Below are 18801 nucleotides of genomic sequence, written 5' to 3'. Positions count from 1 at the left end.
ACACACCTTTTTTTTTTACACTCTTAGCAAAGGGATAGGATGCAAACAGCCGCTCTGGTTTGAGACCAACCTCCTCACAAATCATTTGTACACAAGTCCTAAGGAAAGAGAATAAACTCAACCAAAGTCTACTTGTGGGCTTCTAGTTTCTACCGGTTATTTTTTATGTTAACACTAACCAACTTAAAATGATTAACATGTGTTCCTTGGGACCCCAGAGTCATGTGAACAGTTAAGAAAGGAAATTTTAAAGGCTATTAGTTTACCTGGAGCCTAACTGTGGCTGACCTACACAGGATTGGTTATTTTTGGTTTTCTGACTGAGGCGACCTCCATTGGTATCTACTTGTGCTTGTAACAGATGTTTTCTCTAGAAAGAGTATTTGATTCTCTGAATTCTGACTTATTTGGGGAAAAGTAAAGTTCTTAGTTAAGATTTTTAAAAAATAACCTAAGAAGAAAACCAACAACAATAATAACATCAATATATATTACTCGTTGAGCATTTACCGTACGTAAGGTGCCATGCTAAGAACCTTACAAACATTCCCTTAACGATGAGGCATTATTTTAACATGGGGAGCAGATGTTTAGAGAGGTTAAGTTACTCGTTTTACACAGGGATAACTTGACAGAACCAGAATTGACATCCAGATCTGACAGCGGCCCCGAACTCTGAGAAACCTGAAGAAAGAAAAACCATGATGGGAGCACATGGAAGAAAGTGAAACTGAATAGAAAAGATAAGAAGAAATGTCATAATCCTGGAGCAAAATAACAACCAAGATAAGACCCTTCTCTCAGTGCTTCCAGCCATTCTTGAGAAGTATCCCATGGTCCATGGAACACTGAATAGGTCCCACAGTTTTAGAAAGTGGAAGATGACTCCTGTTGCCTTCCCAAAAGTAAGAGGTGGTCCTGAGGTAACCATGGTCCCTCACACGGTCCCAGGGTGGGTAGTGGGGTCGGGGGTGGTTCACTCCCTAGGAGGAGATCCAAGGATGCCAACCTTCATTATACAAATCTATTAATTCCTCCCTATATCTACTGATCCAGAGGGCAAACTGCTCAGACTAAAGAATTCCACAGGGGAGACTATACTTATATCAGACAAAAGTGACTTTAAGCCAAAGACTGTAATAAGAGACAAAGAAGGCCATTATACAATGATAAAGGGGTCACTCCAACAAAAGGATATAACATTTGTAAATATTTATGTACCTAACGTCAGAGCACCTCAATATATAAGGCAAATATTAACTGACCTGAAGGGAGAAATAGGCAGTAGAAAATAATAGTAGACAACTTCAATACCCTACTTTCACCAGTGGATAGATCATCCAGACAGAAAATCACTAGGGACACTCTGGACTTAAAACTGCACTTTAGACCAGATGGACTTAATAGACATTTACAGAACATTCCATCCTCAAGCACACATGGAACATTCTCCAGGATAGATCATATGTTAGGCCACAAAACAAGTCTTAATAAATTTAAGGAGACTGAAATCATAGCAAGCATCACAATGGATGAAACTAGAAATCAATTACAAGAAGAAAACTAAAAAATTCTTAAATATGTGGAGACTGAACAACATGTTCCTGAACAACCAATTGGTCAAAGAAGAAATCAAAAGAGAAATCAAGAAATATCTTGAGACAAGTAAAAATGGAAACACAATATACCAAAACTTTTGCAAAAGCACTTCTAAAAGGGAAGTTTGTAATAACACCTACATTAAGAAGAAAGACCTCAAGTAAACAACCTAACTTTACAGCTCAAGGAACTAGGAAAAGAAGAATACATGAAGCCCAAAGTTAGTAGAAGGAAGGAAATAACAATGATCAGAGTGGAAAACAATGAAATAGACTAAAAAGTCAATAGAAATGATCAATGAAACTAAGGGCTGGTTTTCTGAAAGTTAAACAAAACAGACAAAACTTTTGCTTGATTTACCAAGAAAAAAAGAGGACTCAAATAAAATTAGAAATGAAGAATTCCAAAACACGTCTCCAAAAGCTCTAACATTTTGACAGACAAGACAAAAGAAGAACTGACAGCAGAGGCCATGTTTTCTGGACTTCAGTGGCGGCTATGGGAACTCCACAGCTAGCTATAAAAACAGTGCTGAGAGGAGGAGGAGGAAGATCAGTTTCCAGGGTTGACGGCTGTTTTCCAAAATAGTGGGATCCTGGCAAGCAAGGAAGTCTCGAACAGCCTGGCACAACTATGATTCAGGTTTGACAGATTTATCAGCCTGACCAAGAGATCTTTAAACTGGATATTTGAGAAGGAAAAGAACCCATTTAATATTGCATGCATTCCCAAAGAAAGTACACAGACCACAGGGGTATCCCACCTTGGAACCAAAGGCTGGGAAGGCTGCAGAGCAGGGACAGGCACTTGGTGGCACACCTGTCTTTCCTTACTCACCTGCTACACCTGATAAGTGGTGTTTTTTCCTTTTCCAACACGTGGTTTTAAGGGTGCTCAATTCAATTGGCCCAAACTGATGGTATAGAGAGGCTTAGGATAGACTTCAAATTCCTCTAGCTGACACAAAAGCCACTTGTAACCCTTCCCCAGCAAATACATTACAACATTAAGAAGAACAAAAGCAATGCTTCCCGGTCAAGTCAAGATGGCAAGGAAGTTGTCCAGTTTATCATTAGGTTGGGGGCTGGACAGTACTCTGAAATGAAAATTTACACAGGCATTAACATAAGGCACTGCAACAAATTAAGAAGAACTGTCTTTATAATGATAGGGTAGTTTATACCAAAAGAGCTATAGACCTAAGTGTGACCTATCAGATCCTACTTAGAGAGAGCTTCTCCTTAAACGCTATCTAAGTTATTTACAAACGAAGGGTAAACATCAACAAAAAACAATAGCATGCTAAAAGCTGATGAATGCAGCCAGCCACCAAACACCTAAATAAGTAAGTTAAGGTAAACTTGTGTCTAGCTACAAATGCATATAACTTAAGTAAATGTTCACTGTGATACAACCGGTAATTGAAAGTTTTATTTTAAGAGCAAACCTCATAAAAATCTTAACTACTGGATTCAGATAACATTCCAACAGTCAAATTATATTGTATTATATTCTACCATAATCAACCTGTCTCCTACAGTTCAGGAGAGGTATCTTAACCTATGTTTTATCATTTGACCTTCTTGCTTCTCACTCTAGGGAAGGATCCAAATTCATTTTCGGTGGCCTGAATAGAGCTTACCAGGCAGTCATCCAAATGGAACAGAGAACAAGTTCCAGTAATTTAGGCTCACCTGAAGCAAAATAAAGACACCCAGAAGACAGGCCCTAGTGACATAGAAATTACAGAATGAAAGACGGGGAAGAAGGCTCCCTTTTCCCCATCCTGCTAAGATCCATGGAAACAGCCCCAAGGGCAGCATTCTTACTGCTGATGTCACCGGAGCTATGAGGTAGTCTGATACTAATAAGAGTTACAAATACAGAAGTCTGTGATCGCTTTGCTTTCTTTGCATTACAGCCAATTAGAGGTTATCTCCGTAATAACCATAATTCCCCCTCAGAGTCCCAAACTGACTGAGTAGCTATGGAAGGAGTAGAATTACAACTGGAGGGGAGGATAGGGTAAAACTGCAGTGGGGGAGCCTGCTGAGGAGATACCCAAAGGGGCTTCTGTCACAGAAATCCCAAAAGAGCTTAGGAATTGTGGTTTTACAGCTACTTCCATGTGTTTCTAAAATTTTGCCTCCGGATTCATATTGAAAGCACAGAGAGTGTACCGCCATAGACTCTACATCTATAATTTTATGAACTTTTCAGTGATAACAACAAGAGTTACAGTGACTGATCACAAGTGGGTAAAATGCTGACGTGATTGAAACTTACAATACTACATATAAGTAATATTTAAAATAGGAAAGCCTATCATTTTATGTATTGCTAATTTTTTTTTATAAATTTATTTTTTATTTATTTATTTTTGGCTGTGTGGGGTCTCCGTTGCTGCACGCGGGCTTTCTCTAGCTGCGGCGGGCGGGGGCTACTCTTTGTTGCGGTGCATGCGCTTCTCATTGCAGTGGTTTCTCTTGTTGCGGAGTGCAGGCTTCAGTAGTTGTGGCACGCAGGCTCAGTAGCTGTGGCTCGCAGGCTCAGTAGTTGTGGTGTACGGGTGTAGCTGCTCCGTGGCATGTGGGATCTTCCCGGACCAGGGCTCGAACCCGTGTCCCCTGCATTGGCAGGCGGATTCTCAACCACTGCGCCACCAGAGAAGTCCCTGTATTGCTAATTTAATAACACAACTCATGTTGTTTTGTTTGCTTATTAAGAGTAAAAAAGAAAGAAGGCGCTCTGGCATGGTAGTAGTGAGGAAAAGACTACGAGGTTAATATGCACTAACGAAGCCACGTGGCTGATTAAAAAACCAATGTCATTTTCTATTGCGTTAAAAGCAGTATAGCATTAAAATCACAGGAAGTGATCACACAGCTAACTGCATTTGGTATTGGTAAGAGAGCATCTTGAATTGTAAACTCAAATTTGGCCATCGATTGTATAGAGGAATTTAAAAATTAGAATGTCCCCCCTAAATGAAGAGAATCAGAATGGTGAGGGGTCTAGAAATCATGCCACATGGGTAAACAGTTGGGCAGAAAGGAAGGAATTAACATAGTACTTAGCCTGGAAAACACAGGAAAAGGGTTGTCCTAACCAGAAGCCTTATTCTCATAGCTCGAAGGCAAAGCTAAGATCAGTGAGTAAAAATCATAGAGGTTTCAACTAACAACTTTCAAACAGGCAAACATCCCACATGTACAAGCAGTGACCTCCCCAGCACAGGCGGCAATCAGTCACAGAATGTGCCCTCTCTCAATAGGAGGGTGGGCCAGGTGACCTTTAAGCCTTCTCCAACTCTAAAATTCTGTGATTTTTCTTGAACCTCAAATATACTAGTTATCTTTAGAACTGAAACATCACTGCTGAGTCAAATATATCAGTAAAAAAACAAGTGACCCAACCACTGGATTTTTCAGATTGCAGACATTTATCATCTCCATTCAAGAAATGGAAAGAAGGCTGCCTCTGCTCTGTTAACATGTCACACGGTGACCCAAGCTTTGTTTGAATGTATTTCAGAGGTAAAGGAAGGCATGTTTTCTGCAAATTACATTCTTACCTTTGTCTCCTGAACAAGAACCATACAAAAAATTTCCAATCCCATTTCACCCTCACCACAGGACACCTTAGCGCCTGAACACGTAAACATAGCATTTAGCGCCTGAACACATAAACATAGCATTTAGCGCCTGAACACGTAAACGTAGCATTCCATACGTCATCAATTACACTTACAAAATCTTGCACAACGAAAAAGAGATTGGCAAAGCAAACCGTAAAACTTACTCAACCACATTCTACAAAACTGCAGCTTCTAATTTTAAGGTTTGAACTTCAAAAAAAACAGTCGTAGAATAACCATGATTTCTGATGCCCCAAACCCCCTGGATGCTAAGGTTGCAGTCATCGTGCATTGCTGCCACTTTGGGTCTCAGAACTGACTTAGGTACCCAGGAGGCCAATACCTTCCCAGCTACAACAACTACAACTGAAATGTATTGCGTGCTTATAACCTGCCAGGCACTGCATATACCAAGGGCTCTCATATCAGCTCAAATAACTCTGCCCCTAGGGAGTGAATGCTGTTATCATCATCCCAAGTGAAGTGGGATGAGTTCAAGCAATGTGAGCAAGGATGATAAACAAGGTACAGTTGCCTGACTCCAAAGCCCATGCTCTTTCTTCCCTGGTGTCCTGCTCAATGTCTGCACTTCAACAATAGTACTAAACCCAAGTGCTGTGCTAAAAGCCCCGACGTCCCAATGGCAGCCTTGGGGCGGACCCCCCTCTCCCCAAGCAGCCCCACGCTGCTGCATCACTTGCAACTGTCCTCAAGCCAAGGGTGGCAGGAGAGGAAGGCAGAGATGATGACAACTTACTGTATCTGCGACTAATAAAAATATATTAAAAGGGAAACAGTCCCTACCTGAGCAATAAGGCATAACTATGGGTCTGTTAAAGTTTCACTCTGGCCAGCATTTCTGAAAGCAATGAATTGTGACCATCTCTGCTCGGAAACCTCCTCAATTTTGGACATCTGCTGGCATAAAAGAAATTCTCTTGCAAGCTTCTATAAAAGTGAAAAATAGCAAAACTCCTTTGCAGAATCAGGAAATAACAACTTGTAAAAGAAATACTACACTGGATTTAGAAGTAACTTTAATTTAGTCTTTATCGACAAGCTACTTTATATCACCAAAAATCTGAAAGTCCAGAATTGCTTGAATTCCCACTTGAGTAAGCAAATCGCAGTCATAAGCACTCATGAGTTAGAGGACATTTACGAGAAACGGGAAGGGGCCCTTCAGAGCATACTTCCTCTTGTCACCATCCACCCTCCACCTGCAGGTCCTAAGGGAGGGTGGACAAGTCTCCACCTGACGAGTGGGATGTCGGAGGCCTCCTGGCGAGAGTTAGAAAGGCAGGATTTGCACTAACCTGGCCGCCAAAGGACTCCTTCTTGGCCGAGCTCTGAGCCTGAGGGGGGGCCTGGGCAGGCAACAACCTTGAGGGGCTCTTCTTACTCTGAGGCAGCAGCGAGGACAGGAAGCCCACGCGAGGCGACTGGGAGAGGGAAGCGTTCCTCTGGCTGCACACCATGGCTCTGGACAAGCAGACACAGCACAAGGTCGCAGCGCTGGAGGGGGAACCTGGGAGAACCCGGAGCACAGACCTCCCAGGCTATGGACGCTGCCAGTGACCAGGGCCTTGGCCAGGTTCGCACGCCTGGGCCTTAAGGCGGCGTGATGCTTGGTGCTATTCTTGTACGAAGGGAGCCAGCAGCCTGACTGGCACAGTGGTGAAGGCTGCGGCTCTTCTTTGAGGGCCGTGGTAAAGCTCAGAGCAGCGCTGTCTAATAGCCACTGGTCACATGTGGCACTGAGCACCTGAAATGTCTTTAGTCCAAATGGAGATGTGCTGGAGGCATAAAATCCACACTGGGATTCGAGACTGAGCATGAAAAAGAGTGTTAAATATCTCATGAATACTTTGTTTATATTCATTACATGTTCAAACGATATTCTGGGCAAGTTGGGCTAAATAAAATATATCATTAAAATTGGCTTTTTTTTCCTTTTTTTTAACATAGCTACTACTAAAAATTTTTAAGTTCGATTTTTGGCTTGCACTTTATTTCCATCGGAGGGCGCTAGCTCAGAAACTAGAGGAGTTTCATCTGCTGCAGTACTTGGCCACACGCAGGTTTGGAATCTGACTGCCTGGGTTTGCATCCTGACTCACCAATCGCTAATTCTGTGACCCGTGGCACCTACGTCTCTTCAACTGCTATTATTCTCATCGCCTGGGTTTTCGGCTGTAACTAGCTGTTTTTTTTTAAGGTTACTCAAATACCTCTCTTCCAACCTGCCTACCTTTCCAAACCCTGAGACAAGAGCATGCTTCTATGGAGAAATGCATCCAACCCGTGGTTGGCAATCGTGTCATCCGAGAGGCGCTCCTTTCAGGGCACAGAAACTTCCCAGGGCTTCACGAAAGCGGCTGTGATTATTAACCCAGGCTGCACACATCTGGATGTGCAGGCCTCTGGAAGAGCAGGCCTAGAGGCTGGGAGGTAGGGGACAACTAGAGGACCAGGGGACCTTACTCAGAAAGCTCAGACAAGAACAATGGGCACCCGGGGGGCTCCTGGCAATTCCACGTCATCGCCGGGAGGAGGGGAGAGCACGGGGGACAGACGCGCGGAGTGGGCGCAGCGCACACTCACAGTTCCGAGTCCCCCAGGCGGTCCATGTTGGAGACGTAAGAAGGCAATTTGTGCTGGACTAAGGCCTCTTCCTCTTCTGGCTGTCGCTCCTCTTTCTTCAGTCGGTGGATTTCGGCCTGCAGTGCAAACAGCTGCGTAGAGGTGGGACAAGTAAGATGGGGATCTCACCCAGCCTTCCCTCCCCGGGGAAGAGTAGACTCACGTCACATCCGAAACCCAACCACACTGGCTCAAAGGCCACTCGCCCTCTACCTCGGAGTGCCTCTCTCACTCTCTGCAGACTGGAAAAATGGGTGAGGCTGCTGTTACTTGACTACAGGGAGGTGAGAAAACTAAAAAACCGTTAGATATTCAAAACCCACTTTTTTTTTTTCCTTTTTATCATTTGACTTGCTTCTTCCTGAATTCAGTGAGAAAAATAGTTCCACCCAATCCTGCTTTGCTCTTTGGAATCTACAAAATCAGACTTTGGAACTCAAATGGAAAAAAGAAATTTTAAATGGAGGTCAGCATTTTTGACCTTTTGCCTGAAGAAAATTATACACACACACACCCAAACCCAAGAATCTTAAACCCCCAAACCTAAACAGCTTATAACCTTTCTTTTTCTAAAAAATCCTCCCTTTTCTGAAGATGTGTCAATCTCAAGGTTAGAGAAATGCTCCTCAGGCAAAATGTAAAGGCAAACGTGGGTCCCCTGGAGCTTTCATTTTACCAAACTAGAGAAACCTAGTTTAGCTTAGCTGAGAACAATTAAATCATTTCGGGGCTGTAAAACAATACAGATGTGGGGACAGGTGGAAAAGGACTAGGGGTGGGAAGCAGATGTTTGAAAGCAGGTTAGATGTAAGGTGACATCAATGCCTAGAGTCTTTTTCCTCTTAAAAGTTCATTCCTGTTACTGTGTTGTTCGCACTACGTGACTTACAGCATGAACCTCACCTCTGGTTTTCAAAGACTTGTCACATGGCCCCCAAATTCCCCACACCGCCTTTCTGGTGACTCACTTTCATCTGAGATCAGTGCTTTCCTCTACTGAAATCAGCCCTCCATGGCTACTACCTAATTTTACACATGAAAAGCAGAAGTACTTCCCAAGGAGCAAGCATTGTTCGCAACAAACCTTCTGGCGCAGAACTTCATTTTCTTCCTGAACCTGGCTGGTCCGCTGGCACTCTGCGTCGAAGTTCAGGATCACGGGAACCGGTGCACCAAGTTAAAGAATAAGCCTGCCTCTTAATCAACTTGACTGTGGTGATTATGTCACGATGTGTACGTACACCGAACCCTCAAGTTTTATACCTTAAATATATACAATTCTTAATTGTCAATTATACTCCAACAAAGCTGGGGAAAATAGCCAATTAAAATATATATTCTAAAATAAAATTCGGATCAAAAAATAAAAATAAAATTCAAATCAAAAAATATATTCTATCACAAACTCTGCAATAAGATAAAACAATTCAATACAAAAAAAAGAAAGCATAAGCCTGCCTGCAAAACGATTAAAAGCCCTTCCCAAACTCTTTGACACCACACCAACACCCTTGAACAGGACACAGAGTAAAAACGCTGTGCTGTGGGCTCTTCACAGCTTTATGAATAGTCTCTCCCTTGACACGGGGCCTGGCCTGACTTCCTTCAGAGAGACTCACGGACACATGACAACCTGCCTGGCTAGCCCACAGAGAGGACATAAATCCAAACCTGACGCTTTCTCCCAAATGCCAGCAGTAAAGGGCTAGTATCCTGCTGGCTTCACAGCCAGCCTAAGCTTTAGTGACACTGAGCAAAAAGCAAGCCCAGCGGCCAGTGGCTCTGCGGGCACACCGCCAGCTGCTCCACCAGCTGGGCAGAAGGGCTGGCCACTCGCCTTTCGCCTCCGCAGGTTCAGCCTCTCTGGCAGAGGTTCAGACTGAGAAGCAAGCTTTCTGCAGATTGCCACCCTATGAGCACCCACATCCTAGGTCACGGTGTCAGTCTTTCCTGACCGCCTCAAACAGCTTCAGTCCAGAGGAGCACAAAGCAGGCAGGGCCTCAGTACCGGGGAAGCAAACTTCCCTAGAGGGCCCACGGGGTCAAGCCGTAACCACCTCTGGGCTGGGCCCCCTGTTAGTTTTGTTTGAAAGCCCTCGGGATGAACAGCGGCAGCAGGAGGGAGAGAAAAGGCCAACCTGGCAAGGGCGTAATTCACACTCACCACCGCACACAAGGAAACACTCCCTTCCTACCTCCACCAGAAGATGTTCCTCCCAGAGCCAAAAGGAGATGCTGGATGGGCCTCCACACGTCCAGTTTATCAGTGACCCACCAGACAGCCCCAAACCAGACTCCCTTCTCCTCCCGTGGAATTCCTGCTAGAGAGCAAGAGTGAGCGAGGAGGATGTCCTGGGCTTTCCACAACAAAATGGTAAATACGGCAGGCTGTAAATTATTTACATCCTCTCTCTCTTAAATATCCACACCTATATTCTTAAAGCTGCTCTGTCCTCTGACAAGTCAAGGGACCCTGAGGTCATTATAAAGACAGTGACCCAGGCGCTAACACAGGGAGGAAGTTCCAGCCCTAGAAGTGTTCTCACCTGCTACCTAATCCCAACAAAGGCAAGTGAATCCTGGGGGGCACAGGGCATGCACAAAGGGTGCTCTCGAGGTTGGCCGGTTTCGCTGCAAAGCAGCTCTGCACTGACCCCTGCGTTTGCTGAGAGAGGCCCTATGTGAGGGCTCCTAACCCCCCACTGCTAGTACAGTCCCCACCCACACATGTCCACAATTCGGCAGCAGAGCTGCTGAACAACTGTAGTAAGGATTACAATTCCCGGCCTACGATCTCCGGCCTACTGATCAAAGTAAGCACAATCTGTCCAGCCCCCTCACGTGACACATGACAGTGATCCTTGGGCATTTTGTAGAAGAAATGATTGCATTAAGAGCAGCGGCCACTGATCACGTTGTCGGGCTGCCTCAGCCTGGGCCCCCAGCCCCGGGCAGCTGAGAGGATATGCATGCACTGAAACAGGACGCTCAGGAAGTTGTGCAGGGACACGATGAAGGTGTCGGCCCACTGGCGAGAAAAGTAGGTAGCAAAGATGGGGTTGGTGTCTGGGGACGGCAGGAAGGGCAGGACAAACCAATCCTTCCACTCGGCCTGGTTCTGGAGCTCCGTGGCCTGCTTTGCAAAGAACTCCTGAGCCTTGTCACTTCTGTTTGTCTGCCAAGACACAGAGGAGGTAGCAAGGAGGGGGAAGAGACAGAAGTCCAGAGGTAAGATTCTTCACCACCGCACAGCAGAGAGCCTCTGAATATCGGCCTGCTGGGTAAGTGGCCAGACATGATCTATAAACTCTATAAAATCAAAAAAATCATCACACTTTTCTCAAGTTCCTTGTAACTTCAAAGAAGCTGGTTTAAACTAAAGTCCTGAGGGACCTCCCTGGCCATCTAGTGGTTAAGACTTCGCCTTCCAATGCAGGGGGTGCGGGTTCCATCCCTGGTCGGGGAGCAAAGATCCCACGTGCCTTGGGGCCAAAAAAACCAAAACATAAAACAGAAGCAATATTGTAAAGAAAAGAGACGATTCTGAGTAAAACCACTCAAGCAACAACCAAAGAGCCCAGCTTAATCCCACTGTTCCTCTAAGAAGCCCGTCCACACCCATCATGTGCCCCCCAGAGCCAAGCACAGAGGGCATCTGATCAAATGCAGAAGAAAAGGGTTTGGGCAGGGACTTCCCTGGTGGTCCAGTGGTTAAGACTTCGCCTTCCAATGCAGGGGATGCGGGTTCGATCCCTGGTCAGGGAGCTAAGATCCCACACGCCTCAGGGCCCAAAAACCAAAACATAAAACAGAAGCAATATTGTACCAAACTCAATAAAGACTTTAAAAATGGTCCACATCCAAAAAATCTTCAAAAAATTAATAAGTAAAATAAAGTCCTGATGATAAATACCATCCTAAAAATTAATTCCTAGTTGATTTTCAAATAATCTAAGTGATTTACTCCCCCAGGTCAGCCATAATCTTTATTACGCAAACTTTAACCCAGCTACTTATAGTCTTCAAAACACCACCCAGGCTTACGTGCTTAAAACAAGAGGGGAAATAGGAATGAGGAAGACAAGTCCAATCATCTACAGATGAAAAGGAGAAAAAAAGTAGGAAAACAGTCAAAAATAATTTGCACTGTGACTGTTTCACCCTTTCCCAGGAGTAACAGAGAGCTGTTCCTAGGCGTTAAAAGAAAATCTATTTCTGGATCAAAGAACTCTCTCTCTCCAACAAGAAATCCCTAAACCAAAAGCACCTGGATTGTGTAGACAAGATAAAAGCGGAACAGGCTGGTTTTCAGCTTGTTGATGGTGGGTCTATACATATCCTCCAAGCGGCTGAAGAGCCGACGCTCCAGGTAGTTCCAATAATCCCGAAGGGCAGCCAAGTCATACACCTGCATTAACTGCTGCAGCTGGTCCACAATCTTGTCCACCTGGTGAGAGAAAGATGAGATGGAGAAGGCATTGAAGCACGGAAGGGAATTCTCTCCTCGTTCCACAGAGTTAATACAGCTTTTTCCTCTTGCTGTGGCTTCTGGATGTTAAAAATTTTTTTTCTTTAAGTTAGCAATCTATAAAACTTTCAAAACACAGTAACGTAATAGCTTTTAGGTTTTTTTCCTGATGTTAGATATGTGTTTTGACCCTCTACCAAGCACGGAAATTGCAGGTGTAAAAGCACCCTGGCCCAGGAAGAAGGAGATCTGGGTCCAGGGCCTGGATCTGCCTCTGACTTACTCAGCCACCTTGGCAATGTCACTTCAACTCTCTGGTCTCAGTTACCTAAGATTTCAAAAAGCAAAAAAGACAGAGTGAGACAATCTCCATGCCCCTCGTCCTAACTCCTCCATTCCAGGATTCCAAGGCTCATGGTGAGATGTACTGTCTCCTTCAAGTCCTCAGAGCACTACCAAAGTCCTGGCAGCTGCTCAGAGTGTCAGCCAAAGGAGTCACCTCCTTGTGAGGAGCAATCATACCAGAGTACACAAGATGTAAAGGCTTTTGAATATTGATACCATTCCAACACACCCATTTTATAGATCAGGAACACTGAGGCTCGGACATGTGAAATGATTTGCTTTTGCCACCACCAAGTAGCCACTAACTTCTGCAAGACAAGAACCCAGATCTCCTAACTCCCCTCCAGTGTTCTTGCTGCTAGCTCACTGCCTCTCTCAATTCACCTGCCAACACCAACTAAAGCCAGCAGATATACACACAAATCACACACATATAAATTCCAAGAACTTCTCAACAGAAAATCATGTCTGAGCAGGGGAAGTACGTTTTCAAATGCACAAGGTCTTCCTCAATCGTGAAGCAAAACTGCCAATGAGTCACTGATAAAGCCGTTTCAAACAAACAGATACTTGAACCCCGCTAACATGTTGGGCTGCAGACCCCTTTGTTCCCAATGCCATTGGAAGCCAACTTCAGAATACTTCTGCTGCCAAAAACCCAACCATCTACCCCACGTTAGCTCCTAAAACCTCATCGCCATCCTGACCAATGACTGGCCAGCACCTGCTGAGAGGCTGGGGTGGAGAAGGGAGCCCCGGACCAGGAGTCAGGGCACCTGGGCTCCAGCCTCGGCGATGCTCCTAACTCGCTGGGCAACTTCAGGCAAGTCACGTCCTCTCTCAGGGCCTCAGTTCCGCATCTGTCAAGCGAATGCCGGACGCGCTGATGTCGACGGTCCCCCTGGCGCGGTGACAGCGCCGCTCCCGCCCAGGAGGGCAGTGCTGGGGGAGAGCCAGCTCCGGGCTCCCTCGGGGCCGCCTCTGCCCGCGCCGCGCCCGCCGGCCCCTCACCCGGAACCCCTTCTCCTTGTCCGCCTTGATCTCGGCGTCCAGCTGCCGCAGCGTGTGCGTGAAACCGCGGAAGAGCAGGTACTCGCGGACCAGCTCATCTGTGCGCTCCACTGCCTCCGCCATCTCTGCGCCAGCGCCGTGAGGGGCCGCGGCGGACCGGGGACGGAGGGGCGGGGCCTAGGCCGCGCGGGGCGGGGCCGGGCGCGGTCGCCGAGCACGTCACGCCGCGGCCGGCCTACCAGCCCGCACGCACCGCTCGCCGCGCGTCTGCGGCCCCGCCCCGGCCCGCCCCGCGACACCATCACCCAGCTCCAAGAGCGAATGAAAGAAGCATTGCCCGCCGGGGTTTTCTGGCAGTGCTGGCAGCGGCTTTGTCATCTGAGTTATTGAAAGTGGCGGCTGCCGTCCAAGTCAAGTAGGGCTGGACCTTGGAGATTATCCCAGATAGTCACGAGGCGGGCGAGGGGCTGAGGTGCCCTGCTCGTTGGCATTACCTCGCGGAATCCTCTGTGATCTGCCTGCCCTCGTTTTACAAAAGGGGGAAACTGTAGTCCTAAGAGGCAAAGTGACTTGTGTGAGGTCACACAACCAGGTATTGTGTTATCAGAGAGCTCTAACTCCCCCAAAAGCCTGCTTTCATTAATAAGATTTATTAACACCGCAAGATAACCAAGGCACACTGTTCTGAGAAAAAAGGCAAAGTTTCAGAACAATATGTATAATATGGTCCCAGTTTCTTGGGGGGCAAAAAAAAGGTATGCGTATGTGCTTGTGTGTACATTTTTAAAATTCAGGAAGATTGAACACTAACCGCTTGTAGTTGTTTCCTCTTAGAGGTGAGACTCTGAGGGACTTTCACTTCCTATTTTTTATGGTTTTTTGTTTGACATTTTAATAAAGTGCATATATTTTTGTAAGCAGGGAAATAGTCAATATCTTTGAGCCTCACTTTCCACCTACCTTCCAGAGTAATAATGAAAATGTATTTAGATAATGTATCAGTATGGAAAACGCTCAGCACAGTGAATAGCCCATCGGTAAATTGCAAGGTTTGTTCCCTTCTCCTTCCCTCTAATGGTATGGCTTTGTGTATTTGTCAAAATACTACTCAGAATCATTACTGCCACTCTGCTCAGATCCTCCAATCCTACTGCATGGAAATTTAGCCCCAGAGGCGTTCTGATCTGCACTAGACAAACCTGAAAAGATAACAAAAAGCAAAACCCGTGTTAAGACAAGGTAGAGACCTGTTCCACTCTGCCTGCTTTACCTGTCTCCAAAGGTGTAAGCATACCCCAGGCAAACAGCCTTGCCGCACAAGGCAGGCAAGAAGAGTCGCCTCTGTGATTACTGAGGACCCGGGCAAATCCTATTTTGACTGGGATCTCAGATCTTCAAAAGTGAACTTGGGAAATCCTGACAAGCAGCCAATGCCCAAACCTCCAGCTACAGGAAAGTTGTGAATCAGATTCCCCTAAAGGCCTGAAGCTGAAGCCACAGCTCCTACCTTCTGTACCTCCAACTGCCATGGCAATTTCCGGCCAGAGCCTATAAAACCAACTAAGACTGGTTTTCTGATCCACAAAATGCAGCTCCTCTGGGCCTTAGTAGGAGCTCTTTCCTCTACCAGCCATGCCTTCTCCCAGATACCCATATGGATAGCTCATTTGAGCAAACACACAAAGGAGGCTGCACACGTTTGCACTAATGTCACCTTCTCAGAAAGGTCTGATCATCCTGTACGAAATAGTAGTTCTATACCTCCAGAATTCCTAGCCCCCTTGCCTTGCTCTGTCTTTCTCCATAGCACTTATCACCATCCAACACACTAGATATTTTTCTTATTTATTGTCTGTCCCCCTCCCCCCTCAAAAATACAAGCTTCATGAGAACGGAGATTTTTGTCTGAATTGTTTGTTACTATATCCCCATTGCCTAAAGCAGAGTCTGGCTTATAGTACAGGCTCAATAAAAATTTACTGAATTATAAATGAGGACAAACTCAGTGTGGACCCACCACGTTCAAGCAGGACAGCCCAGTTAGAGGGAATGTAAACTCTTGGGTCACTCCAGTGTGTAGGCTCTGTGGGCTTCTGACCGGTTTCCTGTCCAAGACATTCCTCTTCCCCCATCTTCCCTCCCTACCATTTTACTCTCTCTTTAAAAATTTTTGTAGACATTTAACTGAGTTGTCTTTATGTAACCGGAGAAGACACTAGATTCTCCAGCTCACTCATTAGCTCCAGCATGTCTGATTAAGCCTTTACTGCTTATGCTCTGGCACCTGCTATGAAAGTAACAGGTAGACTGATGTTCGTTTAAGCAGGTGCTATCGGGGCCCGCAGCAGTTCCATTATACAAAGAAAAGTATGCGGATGCCCACAGGGTGAACCACAAGTTATCTTTTCTTCCAATCTAATAATCTGTCTTTGCCCTTGAGGCAAGTTGGGAGAGAAGGGAGGACAAGGAGCATGGGGATGGGACGAGGGGTAAACATTTAATGAACACCTACTAGATGCCAGGCACTGTGCTAGGAGTCAGGGACACAATTATATGCAAGACCAGGGTGTCTGCCCTCAGGACTAGCTCTGGCTGGTTGGAGGAGATGGATGACGGAAGCACACACACTCTGGCTTCAGAGTGGAGGCTGGATTGGATGGGAACAGGGCTGGACGGAAGATGGAGGTCAGCTAGGAGCCTGTGGCCCTCCAAGCAAGAGATGAGACTAGAATGGTGGCACTGGGGATGAAGGTTGCAGGGGCAGGGAGAGGATTGGAGAGTTGTGGAGCAGTGGAATCAGCTCAACTTGGCGATTAATTAGCTAAGATGAGCGAGGAGCAGAGAGAGTAGGTGATTGGCAGGTTTCTGGCTTGGGCACCGGGGTGGATGATCACGCCATTTGTGGGCAGAGAGAACTCCGGAAGAGGGGACCATGGGACATCCAGACACACTCTTTTTGCTAGAAGCTAAAACAAACGGGGACCCATAAACAGAAAGCAGTACTGGGACCTGAAGCACGGCTATCCTAACTCCACCCACGTGAAGGCTTCAGCTGTTACCTGTACACTAATGACTCCCAAATCTTACCTCCAACCCAGACCTTTCTCCTGAGCTGCTACCCAAATACCTGGGCACATTTCCACTTGGGTATCCTACAGGCGTCTCAAACTTAATTGTACCAGTTGCATTCAGAAGCATTTTTGGAGACTCAGTGCAGGATGGTGAGGGAGGCTTTAGTCCTGCTACATTCGACTGTATTGGGCTGGCCAACAAGTTCATTCCGTTTTAAGTAAAAATAAAAGGCACATTTTTCCTTTTCACCAAGAACTTTATGGAACAACGTATTCATTAACTGAACGAACTTTTTGGCCAACCCAGTAGAACTCAGTTCCTATTTCTCCAGCGCGTGATTGTGTCACCACCTGCATCAGAATTACTTCAAGGTCTTGTTAAATTACAAACTCACGGGACCAACCCAGACCCACTCGATCAGAATTGCTTGGGATGGTGCCTGGGAATCTGCAGCTGGACCAAGTTCCAGGGGATTCTTTTTTTTTTTTTTTTTTTTTGGTACGCGGGCCTCTCACCGTTGTGGCCTCTCCCGTCGCGGAGCACAGGCTCCGGACGCGCAGGCTCAGCGGCCATGGCTCACGGGCCCAGCCGCTCCGCGGCATGTGGGATCCTCCCGGACCAGGGCACGAAGCCGTGTCCCCTGCATCAGCAGGCGGACTCGCAACCACTGCGCCACGAGGGAAGCCCTCCAGGGGATTCTTAGGAACACATATGTCTGAGAGGAGGATAGAAGGGATCAGCTGCCAATTAACAGAGCTTCCATGAATAAATGACTATTTTAAGCGTAATAGTAATAGTAATAACCATAATATTTGTAGCTGCAAAACGCTTTTACGTACCTTATTTCATTTGAACTTCTTGCAGCCCTATGAAGTCTTTTCCCCCTCATCTTAGAAATAAAAAACTGAGATTCAGGGAGACTAAATGATTTATTCAACGTTTCAAGTTGAAGTTTCTGATTCCAAGTCCACCAGTGCCCACAGCAGCATCACTGCATCAGTCAACTTGTGAGACAGGCCACGTGGCTGAATGAGGATGAATACACCCCACTTCTGAAGAGTATTGGAGCTCAGACTCACCATGCAGGGTCTCTTTAATGGCTGGAGCATTCTGCCTGGGGCAGGGATCAATCAGTTTAACACTGGGTACCACAGATAACAGATCAGAGGTATAAGAGCACCTGCAGCTCTCTAAGGTTCTGGGGTACTTTAGAATTTCACCTCTTGCCCTTACTTCTAATCTTGATGTTCTGGGCTGCCCTTTGTTTAACCTACAATTTCTGAGATTTCTTTTCACTCAGTCCTTTGCCTGACTCTGCCTGTGATTGTTCCCTTGAACTCCTATCCTCTAAGACTCAATCTAGAGACTACACTGATGACGTGGTGCTTTAGGGGAAGAAGTTGGTGTTTCGCCGGGCCCTGGTCCTGAGGACGCGGTCCGGGTGGCCCTTGGCCTCCTCCTACCCACCCCTCCGCCCGCCTTTTCCCCCTCTCCTCTGGCAGGATGAGGTGTGCAGGGTGAAGGAGTACCTCCTGGCAACTATGGAAACCATGGCTATGCTAATAGTGGGAATAGTGCCTGTGAAGAAGAAAATGAGAGACTCACGGAAAGTCTGAGAAACAAAGTAACTGCTATAAAATCTCTTTCCATTGAAATAGGCCACGAAGTTAAACATCAAAATAAATTATTAGCTGAAATGGATTCACAGTTTGATTCTACAACTGGATTTCTAGGTAAAACCATGGGAAAACTGAAGATTTTATCCAGAGGGAGCCAAACAAAGCTGCTGTGCTATATGATGCTGTTTTCATTGTTTGTCTTTTTTTGTCATTTATTGGATTATTTAACTGAGGTAATGCAAGAAACTGTGAGTTTGGAATTTGTTCCAACTTAACGGCTTGGAGTACCACTTCAGTAAAAAATCAGCATCAAAACATTCCTAAATTTCAAATAATACTATGGCTTTTTCCATTAAAGATTACTGAATTTTACTTGTTTTATAAGTCACATTAGATAATACAGTGCT

At 45.9% G+C, this 18801-nt stretch overlaps 2 protein-coding genes across 8 annotated transcripts; one reads left to right on the top strand and one right to left on the bottom strand.

The window, feature by feature from the left end:
• Positions 1 to 6: 6 nt before the first annotated feature.
• On the bottom strand, positions 7 to 13868 carry LOC114486270 (WD repeat-containing protein 91). Of its 7 annotated transcripts, none has more exons than XM_055084820.1 (7): positions 13704 to 13868; positions 12147 to 12326; positions 10848 to 11054; positions 8964 to 9047; positions 7841 to 7971; positions 6553 to 6718; positions 7 to 4281 (listed from the first exon to the last, which is right to left on the bottom strand). In XM_055084820.1, exons 1-7 carry the CDS (start codon positions 13824 to 13826, stop codon positions 4105 to 4107), a joined length of 1068 nt encoding a protein of 355 aa, XP_054940795.1. In that variant the 5' UTR covers positions 13827 to 13868; the 3' UTR covers positions 7 to 4104. The 7 variants fall into 7 exon arrangements, with proteins under 7 accessions (XP_054940795.1, XP_054940797.1, XP_054940798.1 ...); XM_055084822.1 differs by having other exon boundaries at positions 7 to 4226; XM_055084823.1 differs by having other exon boundaries at positions 7 to 2695.
• A 2514-nt stretch (positions 13869 to 16382) lies between these two features.
• LOC102983457 (BET1 homolog) lies at positions 16383 to 18801 on the top strand. The gene is made up of 2 exons (XM_055084705.1): positions 16383 to 16388; positions 18292 to 18801. Exons 1-2 carry the CDS (start codon positions 16383 to 16385, stop codon positions 18667 to 18669), a joined length of 384 nt encoding a protein of 127 aa, XP_054940680.1. The 3' UTR covers positions 18670 to 18801.

Source organism: Physeter macrocephalus, chromosome 5, assembly GCF_002837175.3.
Source record: "Physeter macrocephalus isolate SW-GA chromosome 5, ASM283717v5, whole genome shotgun sequence".
In the NCBI taxonomy this organism is placed as follows: Eukaryota; Metazoa; Chordata; class Mammalia; order Artiodactyla; family Physeteridae; genus Physeter; species Physeter macrocephalus.
The sequence above is the reverse complement of the archived record's forward strand: the minus strand, read 5'-3'. Positions and strand labels throughout refer to the sequence as shown.